This window comes from Quercus lobata, chromosome 3, assembly GCF_001633185.2.
Source record: "Quercus lobata isolate SW786 chromosome 3, ValleyOak3.0 Primary Assembly, whole genome shotgun sequence".
NCBI classification, from domain to species: domain Eukaryota; kingdom Viridiplantae; phylum Streptophyta; class Magnoliopsida; order Fagales; family Fagaceae; genus Quercus; species Quercus lobata.
Window position 1 is genome coordinate 32,087,443 of NC_044906.1, and position 14,691 is coordinate 32,102,133.

Below are 14,691 nucleotides of genomic sequence, written 5' to 3' on the forward strand. Positions count from 1 at the left end.
CTGTGGATTTTTGTTCTTTCTTATAACTTATTATCAGTTATGGTTTTTTTATATTTTTTTTGGTTTTTTTTTTTTTTTTTGTTTTAAAATTATGCTAATTCCCATTAGAATTCTTCTCTTTCTTATAACTTTGGTTTGAATTTTGATTGGTTTTATACTTTTTTCTTTGAAAATAGATAATATGCCTACCAATTGTTTGAGTAAAAAATTATTTTAAAGCTTATTATTTATTCCTTTAGTTTCATTTTAATTTTGGTTAAGGTAACATTGTAATTTTGTAATGAGTTTTGATTATTATGATAATTTCCTTATTCCTTAAGAGATGAGAAATTTGAATAATAAATTTGAATCTTATAAAGTTTAGTTGTATATTGAGCAAATATAATACACTACAATATTGTATAAATTTGATATTGTTTTCTTCATTCAGTCCATATTTTTCCCCCACAAAACTGTGAATACTCTCTCTCTCGGTGGATTTTTGTTCTTTCTTATACCTCTAAAAGCTGAAGCGTAGTATTTATCGTTGTTATGCTCTTATTGAGCCACATTATTCATTTATTTTCTATATTTTGTTTTCTCTATTTAAACTTTTCTTCTCCCCAAAAAAAAAAAAAAAAAAAAAAAAAAAAAAAAAAAAGAAGAAGAACTCTTCTTTTCCCTATTAATTCATGTAGGGGCAAAAGTTCAAAATCATACAATGGGCCTTGGGCCTTATAGGGGAAGATCGACCACGTCCAAAGAGAAAACGTGGGTGCCAAAAGGGCTCCCGGCCCAGTTCTTATGGGCCTGGAGATGTTTAGAATGTGGTCCGAAGAGAAATGTCTCCTCAGACGTAACAAATATAGCTCAAATATGCACTCTGCCTACTAGAAGGACCCACCCCAACAGGCATCAGTAACAAGGATGAGCCCCACAGGCCCGTAGGAAGGAAGGAAGCGTAGGATGTCCAAGGAGAGGCTGCAGCTGCCACATTAAATGCATTGCAGCTACTTTTCTGGCCGCATTAATGTGGAGGGAACCTGTGAACAGTGGCCATCACAACTCATAGAAAGATGGGGGGGATGTCCGACGGGACAAGCACTCAAGTAAGGGTCCAGATAATCAACAAGCTTAAGGCCCTGATGGCTTCAAGAAGACTATATAAGAAAGGGGAGTCCCCATGAAGAGGGGGACGGAGAAAAAAGGAAGTTAGAACAGAAGAATAGTGCAAAAACCATAATCTTTGAACAGGGACCTGTATACATTCCCCACGTCTCCTTGGACTATGAATCTATGGACGTGAAGGGGATTTTCTTACTTTCAGTTGTTGTGTGGCCCAACTTTAGACAGAATACACTTCATTAAGGCCGAATTTTATACCTCACTCTCCACAAATTCATTGTTTCTGGGCTCCTTAGACCAGAACCCCATACTTGTTGGGCCTGGGCTATAAATTGTAACCCTACAATTCACATCTAATGTTACATTTTTTCCAACATTCTCTTCCTTTTTGTCTCTTTATCTTCCCACTATTCTCAACTTTACGGTTACACTTTCTTTCTCATTCATATATTTTGACTCTTCTTCTCTCCATTTCATTTTGTATAAATTTGATATTGTTTTCTTCATTCAGTCCATATTTTTCCCCACAAAACTCTTCTCTCTCTCTCTCTCTCTCTCTCTCTCTCTCTCTCTCTCTCTCTCTCTCTCTCTCTGTGTGGATTTTTGTTCTTTCTTATACCTCTTATTAAGTTTGATGGTTTTTTTTTAATATGTTTTTTGGTATTGTGTTTTTTTTTTTTTTAATTTATCTAATTTTACATTAGAAAGTCTTCTCTTTCCCTTTTATAACTTTGGTTGAATTTTGATTTGGTTTAATACTTAGTTTCTTTTGAAAATAGGAATTTAAATATGCCTACCAATTGTTTGAGTAATAAATTATTATAAAATCTTTTTTTTTTAATTCCTTTAGTTTCATTTTAATTTTGACTAAGATAACATTGTAATTTTGTAATGAGTTTTGATTATTATGATAATTTCTTTATTTCTTAAGAAATGAGAAATTTGAATAATAAATTTAAAACTTATAAAGTTTAATTGTATATTAGGCAAATATAATACACTACAATAGAAGTTAGAAGAATGTCGATCACCTTTAAACACATTAATCAAACACACACAAAATAATAGAATGATACATTTGTAGAGATAAAAAGATTTAAAAAAATAATTAATTGTAAAAATCTTTTTAAAAAAAATAGGCAATACTTAAATTAATTGTTACTTTTTATATATTACACTTTATTACATAATATTTATTTCTCACGATTCGCATGGTTCTGTGATTAGTTGAAACTAAAATCTTGTCGCACAACAAAGACGATTTAAAACAACCACGTACAAGCCACACATGAAATGAAGACGCATTAGTTTCAACCATACACAATGTTCCAAGTACAAGCTTTAGGTGTTTGAGGTTTGTCTAAGCTTTGAGAGAGAGAGAGAGTTGCTACAACAATTAGGGAACCCATTTATTGTTACTACATTCCTGTCAAGCCACATTAGCAGCTACATTATCCACTTATTTTCTATATTTTTTTCTCTATTTAAACTTTTCTTCTCCCATATTCTTAACCAAAAAAAAAAAAAAAAAAACTCTTCTTCACCCTATTAATTCACACCTACCGATACATTTTTCCCAACCTTTTGTCTTCCTTTTTGTCTCTTTATCTCCCCATTACTCTCAACTTTACAATAACACTTTCTTCCTCATTCATATATTTTAACTCTTCTTCTCTCCATTTCATTTTGTATAAATTTGATATCATTTTCTTCATATAGTCCATACTTTTCTCCCACAAAACTGTGAGTACTCTCTCTCACTCTCAATGAATTTTTGTTCTTTCTTATACCTCTACTTAAAGTTGATGGTTCTTTTTTCTTTCTTCTTTAATATGTGTTGTGGTATTGTATGTGTGTGTGTGTGTGTGTTTTTCCTTGAAAACTCTTCTCTTTCCCCTTTATAACTTGGTTGAATTTTGATTTGGGTTAATACTTAAGTTTTTTTTTTTTTTTAATAGAAATTTGAATATGCCAACCAATTGTTTGGGTAATAAATTATTATAAAGTCTATTTTTTTATTCCTTTACTTTCATTTTAATTTTGGCTAAGATAACATTGTAATTTTGTGATAATTTTTTATTATTATGATGATTTCTTTATTCTTTAAGAGATGAGAAATTTGAATAATAAATTTGAAACTTATAAAATTTAGTTTTATATTAGGCAAATATAATATACCACAATAGAAGTTAGAATAATATGGTTCACCTTTAAAACATATTAATCAAACACACAAAAAATAATAAAATGATACATTTGTAGAGATAAAAAGATTAAAAAATAATTACTTGTAAAAATCTTTTGAAAAAAATAAACAATACTTAAAGTAATTGTTACTTTTTATATATTATACCTTATTACATAATATTTATTTCCACGCATTGCGTGAGTCTATGACTGGTTAAAACTAAAATCTTGTCGCACAACAAAGTCGATTTAAAACAACCATCTACAAGCCACACATGAAATGAAGACACATAAGTATCAACCATACAAAAGGTTCCAAGTACAAGCTTTGGGTGTCTAAGGTTTGTCTAAGCTTTGAGAGAGAGAGAGAGAGTTGCTACAATAAGGGAACCCATTCATCTCAGCCCCAAAAATAAGGCACTTATCCGAAATTTGAAACAAATTAATGGCCAAGGCTTTCACCCAAATTCCAAAAATAAATAAATAAATAATAATAATAATCGCCTTACATATTCCACATTCAAGAATGTGGAATGAAATCACATTTCCAAACTCCATTCCATCTCCACTTCGCCATGTGATGACACACAGTATGTAATCTTTGCTACAATATGAAGATGCATTAAGTTAGATCGTGTCAAGGGGCATAATAATTTGGACTTCATTTTTATTCTATAAAAATAAATCTTTCCCTCATTTTAACTTTACCTGCATTTTGCATCAATTGAAATGATGTAGGTATCTATCCTTAGAATTCCAAATATTAAAGAACAGTTTTTCAGAGCAAACTTTAGGGTTAAAAAAAGATCATTATCTCTTCAAATAGTACCTCAAAAAGAAAGATATCTTGATAAATAATTCACATGGGCTTCTGAAACTTCCCATGAACCCACACCCTCTGCATGGTCTTCTCATTTCGGCGATTCACAGATTTAACACAACAATATTCAAGCTCAAGCTGCAGGTTCATTAGAGATCCAAAATAATCAGAGCTAAAAAGAAAACGTTTATTTGGAGATTGAGACTACAAATGGAAGGAAACTATGGGGACATTGGGGAGTAAAAATAAATATTTAAGGTACATGGAATAACAATTAAAAAATCATATGAAAAATTAGATTCCTTTCTTTCAGATATTGTAAATCAGCAGCAATCAGTGCAATATGAAACTTTAGGCTGCAATTGTTACCAGTTTAGGTCAACCCAAAAGTCAGAAAAGGGTGTACCTCAATGAAGCCTGCACCCACAAAGAGATCTCTGACAGTATCTAAAGAGAAGAAATAAGAACGGGTTCCATCTGATCGCATGTACTCCATGAATCCTACTCTTTGGTTGGGCTCAAATCGAAGCATGGTCATATCATAGAGGCCTGAATTCCTCAGCTTAACGTTAGTCAGCAGGTGTAAGACAAAAGATTCCAAAACTTCCAATTTAAAAATAGAGTACGCTAAATTCAAAAAGCAATCTCATATTCTTTAATCTATTACCGTAATCCCTAAATAAGAGCATGCCTCCTGGCTTTAAAACAGAAAAGCACTCCTTAATGGATGCTGGCATCCTCTGGAATGTTACGGCTGATAGTGTAAATATCTGACATATTACACAACAAAAGAAGCAACTCAGACATTATTTCTTTAATTCCGAATCATGTGATACAATGGTAGGACATGCAAAATGCAGGGTTCAGGGTGTTGATTAGGGAAAATGATTCAAGCAGGATTAAAGACATTCTTAATCAAGAAAAGAAGCAGGTATTGTCATGGAACCATATGCAGGATGCATTAACCAAAAGAACTGTCAGACAAAAGATGATTATGTAGATATCACAAAATTTATTTCTGATTGAGGCTCCATATTGTTTCAATACAAAATATTTTCTGGGAAATGTTTTCTATATTTTCCTATATCACAAATGGGTTATACTTTTCTGAAACGAAAGCCATTTTTCAAATCTCTCCACGAATCCACCCCCCCCCCCCCACAACAACCCCCCACCCCCAAAAAAAAAAAAATCCTGTGTCAACACCACAACCTCACTTCCCCTTCTATTATGTGACTTCTTTTACACACAATATTTGTTAAGAGGGGCTTACTTTGAGGGAAAGGAATATGAGGGACCAAACTACTTGCTCAGTTCATTGATAGATAAACAACCAATATATAAACATGGACTGCATAACCAACTCCATAACAAACTGCTAAAAACCTCAAACAACTTCTAAGTGGTTTACATGGGCAAATGGACTCACTACATGACCCATTACATGTTAACAACCCACTAACAAATAGACTCCTAAACATAGTCACTCCCACATTATTTTACATATTTACAATGAACACAAATAGACACCTGCATGTGCCTGATCCAGCCACTCAATAACCCATAGATGTTGTGTCACTCCTCCAAAAACCATAACCCATGTATGTAGTAACTAGCAACTTGGCAAGTATCACCCTCACTCCCACCACCATCGCCACTTCCTACCAAGTTTTGTGGGTTGAGGGACTTGACCAACAACACAAAATAAACCATTTTCCCAGAAAATGTTTTACATCAAAACAAATGAAAGCTTAATTTATTGGTTAAATCCATCAGTAGATGAGACTCAAGGGGAGAGAAGAAGGGGGGGGGGGGGGGGGGAAGGGGGGGGGAGACGATACTTGAAGAATAATTACAAAATCCACAAATTGAATAAATGATGGAAATTATCTATAAGTTAATCCATATACACAAAAAATGAATCATCAAAGCATCACCTTGCACCATGAGCTCATAATGCAAGGTACATTACCACTCTGTCACTAGAAGTAATGAGTCTCAATCAAGATAACAGATTGATATGGTAGTGGATCATGAAAGCTATGCAGAACAGAAAGAAGCATAATAAAGCTTCATTACTAAAGATATTACAGAACAATACAATCACCAGCATCCTTCTTTCTAACATTACAAACCTGAACAGGTATGGATAGCAATTAACATTCAATATCAATAGTTCTAGTTATTGCTTCCTTGCTGAAGTCATAAAAGACATTCATAACACAAGAAGCATAGGTTGTATCCGCATTTGCTAATAAACAAGTATACTCTTTTTTTTCCATTAACAATACATTAATTCTTTTTTTCTTAGATTGAAAAGTTACAGATGCACCCAAAGTGTCAAAGTGTCTTGATCCCATCCTCCACCCCATTTTTATGGGAGGAGGTGCCTTTGAGCTAGAGTTCACTTGCTTTAGCAATAGGATCTTCGTCCTTACATTAGAAATTCTGTTGCCCACAAACAAGCATGATATTGATATAAATCTTTGTGCATGTGTTAAGGCATGGTCCTCAGCCAACTTTTGCTACACCTTGGAGTTGAAGGGTAATTACAAGCCAAAAACCCAAAAGAATGACACTTAAAGAACTTAATGCAAACGTCAGATTCCATGTGTTACTATGTTGAACATAACGAACTGCAGAGTATAAGGCAGTTTACGTGAAGTTTTTCATTGAAAAAAGTTTTGCAACCAAAAAACCAAGGGCATATTTCTGTCCATGGATATCAGATTAATCTATTTCAAATTACATGGTATAAGAACACAAGATTTGGTAGGAAGATGTGGTGACATCATTGCAGTCATCAAATGAAAATAAAAAGAAGCTGTATTGAAATTTGAAATGCATATCATTCAAGTGAGCTAAAAACAACTTAACTCAGTTAAATGTTGACATAACTTGTTTTCAAAAAAAAAAAAAAATTGTCATAACTATTAGACAACTAGTCTAAGATACCAGGCACTCATTTATCTTTTGACATTTCCAAGGTACATCCAGAAGCCTCACAGCTATGTGAACTTAGAAGGATAATGAGAAATAAAAATGCATACCAAGGTCACAAAATCCATACCGCCAATGCAAGAGGTACTTTCTTTCAATGAATTTGAATCATTATAATGCCTTTCATGACTCTCTTTAACATCTGGAGAACCAAAAAGAAATCTTGAGTACATATTGCATAAGGGAACAACAATAGTACAGAGCAGGGGAGACGGTAAGCTTAAAACCTGACAGGCAATTTTGCTGCTTTTGAAGGAAAACTTCACGGCAAGTATGGCAGGCCAACCACTTTGGAAGACCAGTGACAGAGAAATCACAACAGAATGTACGGAAACGATGTCTAACAGGCACTACAGTAGCGGCATCTATAATCTCTTCAGCCCTCTCAAGAATCTCACTACTACAATCGCACGCATAAACAATGATGTGTTCATTGCCACTACACAAGAAATCATAGTCTCAGGTATTAACACACCAAAAAAATATTCAGTTTCAGTCTTTAAGATTCAGGTAGAAAGCTTGAAGCATACGAAAAAGATCAAGAACTTGATTAAATTTATGAGATTTATTTTCAATTCACCAATCAACAAAATATAGTGCAAATTTTATTGTGGGATATGACTATTTTGAACTTTCCTACCTGTTTCAACAATATTGGCAGGTTTTTTGAAAGCTAAACATATGGATGGGGGAAAGAAAGGAGAGAAGAGGCAAGAGGGAAAGGAGACAAGAATAAACTAATTGTATATCCCAGCCACCCCTCCAGCTTCTCTCCTCCCCCCAACTCCCTTTGTTCCGGACATCCTCTATGATGACATTGCAAAAATAACTTCATAAAGAGACCCAAAAATAATTCAAACAATAGTTTTATTTAAAACGGTGACTTTACAGCCGAATCCTGAATACTTTGCATAGTCCACCCTAATTTATGATGAAACTTAAAATTCAAAGTTCTTATGATGCTACATAAACTTTATAATAAGAAACAAGTAATTAACCATTTAAAAAATTGTTCCATTGCAAAGATTTAAAAATAATAAATTACAAAATATCTGCAAGAACACGGAAACCAAAGGAACAGAAATTATTTGAAGTACATTTTAGAGATGCAACTAGTCAGAATTGATTTGGGTTGAAATAGGGGTATCTCAAAGAAATGCATCCTTTCCATTTTATATGTTAACATGCTTTTTTAGGTTCTATCATACCATCTCTTCAGGACGAAATTCTTCCCATGTAGCATATAAACATTGAGTTGAAACTTGCCATTTGAAATGAGAAATTTTTAAAAAACGGGGGAACCTCTTTGGGGCTTCAGGCATGACAGCACAACTGTCAATATAATCAGATATACAATCCCATCTATGAATAATATCATGTGTAGCATACTCATGCACTTCAAAATCTTCACAATTTAAAAATCAATATAAAGAAAGTACCATGTATAAAATTTCAAAATAACTACTATTTAAAATACCCAATGTCCATTTTAGCTCTCAATTTTTACCATACATATTGTAGAAGAAAAAAAATGGTTGTAGGTTCCCCCACTAGAGGAAATGCAGGTATTATCAAATTGCATCTCAGTACCCATTATATTGAAAAGTTGACAAAGTGATGAAGAATAGTACTTTCCAAGAAGCCAAACTCATAAAAATCTATAGTTTGAGGACAAGGAAATAAATTAGGCACTGGTTTGGTCAGCAGAAATTACTTTCCTCCATTTGAAAGCAAAAATGCAGGGGGGGAAAAGTACTGCTCAGTTCTGTGCTGAAAAAGTACAATTTTAAAAGCAAATAAAGAAAAATTTTGCTTTTGAGCAACTAAAAAAATTATACAACCATAAGGCTCAGTAAAAAAACATGCTAAGTTTTCAAACTTGTTCTTAGGATTGTTTCTATATGCCATTCCTGAACATTTCTGCTCAATCTAAGAGTTTTGGCAATATTTTCCGGGGTTACCAAGCATAATTTTTCTTAGCCCTAAAAAATCTAGAATAGTAACTTTAAAAATAAAACTGCTAGTCAAAATCAAACCCAAGAAGTTGAACCAAAGAGAACCTGTAGTCACTGATTTTTAAATTCCAAAAGATTTTTCAAGTTCTTTTATGGGTATAATTAAGTTATGATCAAATATCTTCAATCAAATTTTCAGCACCCTGCATAGTTCTTTGAATAGTTCATCATCCTTTATAGTGAAATGACTATTAGGCTTTTCTACAGTATCAATGCTTCAACAGCTCAACCTGATAACACAAATACTGCGTCGCAAGAAGGAAAGAAATATCCTCTTTGGAAGCCTAAGATTAAGGAAAATATCAAACAATAAGAGTTCATGGTAATTAATTAGGTTTTTAGTATTTTATAATATCATTATTTGGTTTTTCTAGGGTCAAGGGTACTCTCATAAATCTAAAATTGTCATTGGTGAGTCATAGTTGTGGACCTTAATTTTATTTTATTTATAGGTATGTTTTATTTCGTTTATGGGTTTATGCATGTGAGCTTTGGTCCAACTAAATTAGGATTTGGCTTACTTGTCAAAGTAGGAGTTCTATGAAGTATTTTGGTGGATAATCTTGGGTGTCAAATTACATCTCTTCCAATGAAGAATCTGGGCTTGTTAGGAGTGCCCTTTAAGACGAAACCAATTTGGGATCCCCATTGTTGAGAGAACATTTAGGAGACTATTAGGGTGGAAAATAATTTATCTCATTATCTATCAAAAGGGGGAGGAGTGGAGAGGAGGAATTGGGATGTGTGGTTCTATTGTGATTTTAACGAATGGGAAATGGAATTGGTGGCAGCTTTTACTCATATTTTGGAATCTAATATTCCACCTAGTCAGGGTGAGGACTGGATGAGGTGGAAGTTTAGGAAGAGCAGGAATTTTGAGATTCGGTCTTTTTATAGTGCAGCCTTCTTCTGTTTTCTTTCCTTGGAAATCTATTTGGGAGGTTAAGGCTCCCTAGAGAGTTTCCGACTTTCCTTCTTTGCTTGGACAGCAGCATGGGAGAAGATTCCCACTGCAAATAATTTGAGGAAAAGGAATTATTCCATTGTGGATTGGTGCTGCATGTGCCAGTGTAATGGGGAATCAGTGGACCATCTTCTGATCCATTGCGGGGGTGCCCATCAGTTGTGGAGCATTGTATTTAAATCTTTGGTGTTGCCTGCTTCCTGAGAGAGTGATTGATCTTTTGATAGGATGGATGAATTGGTTGGGGAAACACGCATCTAACATATGGAACTTGACACCATTGGGTTTGATGTGGTGTATTTGGAGGGAGTGGAATAGGCACACGTTCAAGGATATGGAGTGTTTGGGGAGCAGCTCCTTGCGTCTTTCAGAAGGACTTAATTTGATTAGTCTTGAGCTCAGGGACATACATCTAGTATTCTATCCCGATGTTTATAGATTCCCTTATTTCTTGTACAAATTTTTCTTTTTCTTTTTTTATTCTTTGGTGTTCTCCTTTGGCTGCTTCATGTTCTTTTTGCAAAGAGATTTCTTTGGGGTGGTAGGGGTGACGACTTCAAACTTCATTTAGTAAATTGGAATACCTGCTGCACTCCTATTCACCTTGGGGGTTTGGGAATCGAGAAGGTAGTATTCTTTAATCAGGCTTTGTTAGGACAGAGGCTGTGGCAGTATGGGTGTGAAGAGAAGGCATTGTGGAGGCTGGTTATAGAGTTAAAGTACCACTCTTCTAGTGAGTTTAGGAGTTACGGGTATGAAGAGAAGGCATTTTGGAGGCAGTATGGGTGTGATGAGAAGGCATTGATAAATTCCTCATTTTGTCCTACATCACAACCCCACCTCTATCAACAAACCTAGGTGACCAGGGCAGGCTAGTGGCAAATAACTAATTTCATTAAATATTAAATCTAACTGAGCCAATCATCTCAGTATATCTAACTATTATTTCTGGCTTATCTACTTTGTTACTCCAGTCTGCTATCCCCATCATTATGTAATAAATTAATTACATTACAAGTAGTACTTTAAAGTAACGTAACACAATTTTCTAATAATTATAAATAAGTAACCATCACAACAAGAACAAGCATCTTTAGATCATTTTCCTCTTTTTGCTTCCTAGAGGTCCAACTTCTACCTCAAGTTTATCTCTACATTCAAATTTTCAAACTTATTCTAAACCTGAATTTCAGTCAAGGGTTCAAGTTAGAGAATCCTGGTTCATTCAATGTATTGTTTAAAAAGCAGAAGCTAATATATTGAAATCCATTTCGGGAAAATTTCTAAATGGATTAGACTATTCTACTTTAAATGTCAAGGATTTAAAAATCAGTAGCATACATTGAATTCAATTTGAGGCCATCTTGAGGTTACCGTAAAATTGGAAGAGCAGTACTGCCATTGCCACATCCCACCTCCAAAACCTTAGAAGATTCTCCACATGAAACTAGTTCTGGGAACTCCTTTAGTAAATACCGTCTCTCCTGCATACAAATAAAGAAAACAATAAAAAAGATAATTAAACAAAAGTCTTAAATTTATAAACTCAAACTGTACAGCATGAGCAATAAGGCAAGGCAAAAACTTAAAATTGACAATAAGAAAGTGACATGAGACACAGCTCCATTATCCATGTTAAATTAATACCCAAAGTTGTGTATTACATTATCTATGATAAATAAAACAAAATATAATTATCTACGATTAAATTAAAATGAAAATTTTTAAATTGCTTTTATTTAATGATCCATCCATGGAAAGCAATTTGGAAAGTGAAGCTCCCGACAAAGATAGGGTTCTCTTTGTGGACATGGAGGAACATCCTTACAATAAAATTTTAACAAACGATTGATGACTAATAGTTAATTGGCATTATATGTGCCAGAGAAGTGATGAGTGTGTTGATCACATGCTCTTGCATTGTCCAGCAGGCAAAGAATTGTGGGATCTTGTTGCCATGTTCAGAGTAAAATGGGTAATGCCAAAAATGGTAACAGGGTTGCTTCAGTGTTGGCAAAGGCCTCCATATTTGCAATGTAGGGCATGGAATATAATTCCAGCATGCTTGGTGTGGCAGGTGTTGAGAGAGAGAAACGGAGGACCTTTGACGGGTAGGAATCATGTTTAGAGAAGATGGAATCTCAATCATTTGGACCAAGATGGAATCTCAATCATTTGGACCCTTATTTTATTGGATATCTTTGGATCTCCAATTTGTATGACTTCATAGATACTAGTTTGTACTATTGATAACAGTGACGACTCTTTTGGTACGCAACCAGTGTACTCCAATTATCCTCTATTGTATCTTGAGAGTCTTTTCTTTAATACAATTACTATTACTTACTGGGGGATAATTAAAAAAAAAAAGCCTTCCAACAATGGCCTCTCCAGATGAAAGACAATCCTTTTAATATCTACCAGTACCATGTGCAACAAAGTAAGAAATTTATGTACGAGTAAATTTCTTTATACATGGCCTTACTTTCTCAACTTTAGATGAAACTAAGTCTTCAATAGGAACAAGGACATAGTAAGCTTCCCCACTTACTTTTTCTACATTTTATTTCATGACATTATCGTGGTAAGGATAACCAAAAAAAAAAACAACAACAATTCTCCCCTTTGTAGGGGTCTCCTTCCCTTTTTTATTGGAATTGATGCTATTTAGCATTTGTGGGTGATTCTTAAGTATATAGCTTGGCAACTATCACTTATGTTAACCACATATTAAGCAAACTATGAATCTAATCTAACCAAATAAGCAAACAATCAAAGCCATGCAAGATTGAATTTTGATTTATTAATCTCTAAAAAAATGTGATGCTTTGCTAAAATTTAGTATAAGCACTAATTTGCTATAAATGCAATCAAACACAATACAAAGTAAAATAAAAAAGACCCACCAATTTCCTTTTGGTTTACTGACATTTCCTGAGCTTTCTCGGCAACCAAACACCCAATAAAGCCCATAAAGAAAAATGAAAGAAAACCCACAAAAGAAAATTCGAAGGGGGATTTGATGAAAGCTTGAGAACCTTGAAGAATTTGCCGGAGGAGTGACGGATATGGAATCTCTTCCATGCCGTTGAATCTTCTTCTTCTTCTGCTGTTGTTGCTCTTGTTGTTGTTTGTGAAGAGGGAATTGTTGAAGATTCGAAAGGGAGCAAGTGGTAGCGAAACGATGGGTCGTTTTCGACCTCTGCTCTGAGTTCATCCCATTCGAAGTCCTTGGAGAAGTACTCTGCCTCTGCTGCCTCCATTTTGTTCTACTTCTCCCCCAGTTTTTCACAAAGCTACCCCTTTTTATATTCTCATTAAGTTAGTATTATTTAGTTTAAAATTTTATTTTTCCAAAAATATAAATTAAGGACAAATGTTTGGAATTTAAAAAAAAAAAAATGGAATAGAATTTCAACATACGGTACTCAAAGTGTCTTATTCTTATTCTTTTTCATATTTTTTTTAGAGAGAAATTTGAAGTACTATATGTTGAAATTCTTATTGAGTTAATTGAAATGCACTAAATAGTTAATCGCATGTGTTTGTTTTTCACTAAACATGTTATAATGATTAATGAACAAAAGGAATAAAGGATCAACGGTTACCATATTTTTTATTTTTTATTTTTTTATGACAATTATATTTTTTTTTTATTAGTAATTGAAGCAATGTTAAAACAATACAATCCTTCATTCTTAATTTCCTCTATTAAGGTTCTATCATGTTTCTATTAAGAGAAAAAAAAAATTATTGGTTATATATATATATATATATATTTTTTTTTTTCTAGAGTTGCACTTCCATTTTCCAAAAATTTAGATCCCCTCCCTTTTAATTAGCCTTGTCTAACTAACAACTATCAAACTCAAAAACTTAACAAAAACAAAACTTTAAAATAAAAAATTCTAGTTAACCCAATATTAGAGTACTAGCATTAGGTGTTCTAAATAATAAATATTTAGTATTTAGAACACCAAATATCAAAAATACTACTTTATGAGACATTTCAAATGTTATATTAAAGGAGCAAAAGTAAGTTTTGGTTTGTGAAAATAATTTTTTTTTTTTTGCAACAGCTAATGCTCTTAAGAAACAATATTATTTTGTATTATTTTGTCTTTATTGGTAGATGATTATATCTTAATGTATTAAGAAATAATGATTTTATGTATTTATTATCTTGTTAGTATTATATGGATACTTATTTGGATTTTTTTTTTTTCTTACACTTTGGTCCTCCTAGCTTGAAATACTAGGTCCACCCAAGGACGAAATTAGGATTCAAACCTAGGGTGGGGGCAAAGGCGGAGCCAGGGGGGGCAATTACCCCCCCCCCCCGCTAGCCCAATTTTTTTTTTTTAAGAGATTTACTTATATGTCATGAGTTTGTTACCTCCAATCATATGCCTACATCCTACACTAAATAACAAAAAATAGAGCTCAAGTATAATTACTGTTGCGTGAGTTTCAAGATTTTTGTCCTTTTATCAATTTGTTCCCTCCCCTCCATATGGTTGGCCCATCTTAATTTTTGTATCCATTTATTTTCTTGTTTAGTTTCATGCATGGATTTGCTCTACGTATTTCTTTTTCATTTA

At 33.5% G+C, this 14,691-nt stretch overlaps 1 protein-coding gene across 2 annotated transcripts; it reads right to left on the bottom strand.

The window, feature by feature from the left end:
- Positions 1-3,538: 3,538 nt before the first annotated feature.
- On the bottom strand, positions 3,539-13,392 carry LOC115982382 (tRNA N(3)-methylcytidine methyltransferase METTL6). Of its 2 annotated transcripts, none has more exons than XM_031104962.1 (8): positions 13,129-13,392; positions 11,465-11,574; positions 7,339-7,550; positions 7,162-7,253; positions 4,779-4,881; positions 4,518-4,660; positions 4,121-4,249; positions 3,539-3,890 (listed from the first exon to the last, which is right to left on the bottom strand). In XM_031104962.1, exons 1-7 carry the CDS (start codon positions 13,351-13,353, stop codon positions 4,151-4,153), a joined length of 984 nt encoding a protein of 327 aa, XP_030960822.1. In that variant the 5' UTR covers positions 13,354-13,392; the 3' UTR covers positions 3,539-3,890; positions 4,121-4,150. The 2 variants fall into 2 exon arrangements, with proteins under 2 accessions (XP_030960822.1, XP_030960821.1); XM_031104961.1 differs by having other exon boundaries at positions 3,539-3,895; positions 13,129-13,391.
- Positions 13,393-14,691: the final 1,299 nt, after the last annotated feature.

What these genes read in the sequence shown, in the direction of transcription:
- LOC115982382 (XM_031104962.1), bottom strand. Translation starts at nt 13,353, where the DNA reads ATGGAGGCAGCAGAGGCAGAGTACTTCTCCAAGGACTTCGAATGGGAT. An exon ending in GCTCTTATTTAGGGATTACG is followed by an intron (nt 4,661 to 4,778) that starts GTAATAGATTAA and finishes TGAGGAATTCAG; the next exon opens with GCCTCTATGATATGACCATG. An exon ending in TGGGTGCAGGCTTCATTGAG is followed by an intron (nt 4,250 to 4,517) that starts GTACACCCTTTT and finishes ATGAACCTGCAG; the next exon opens with CTTGAGCTTGAATATTGTTG.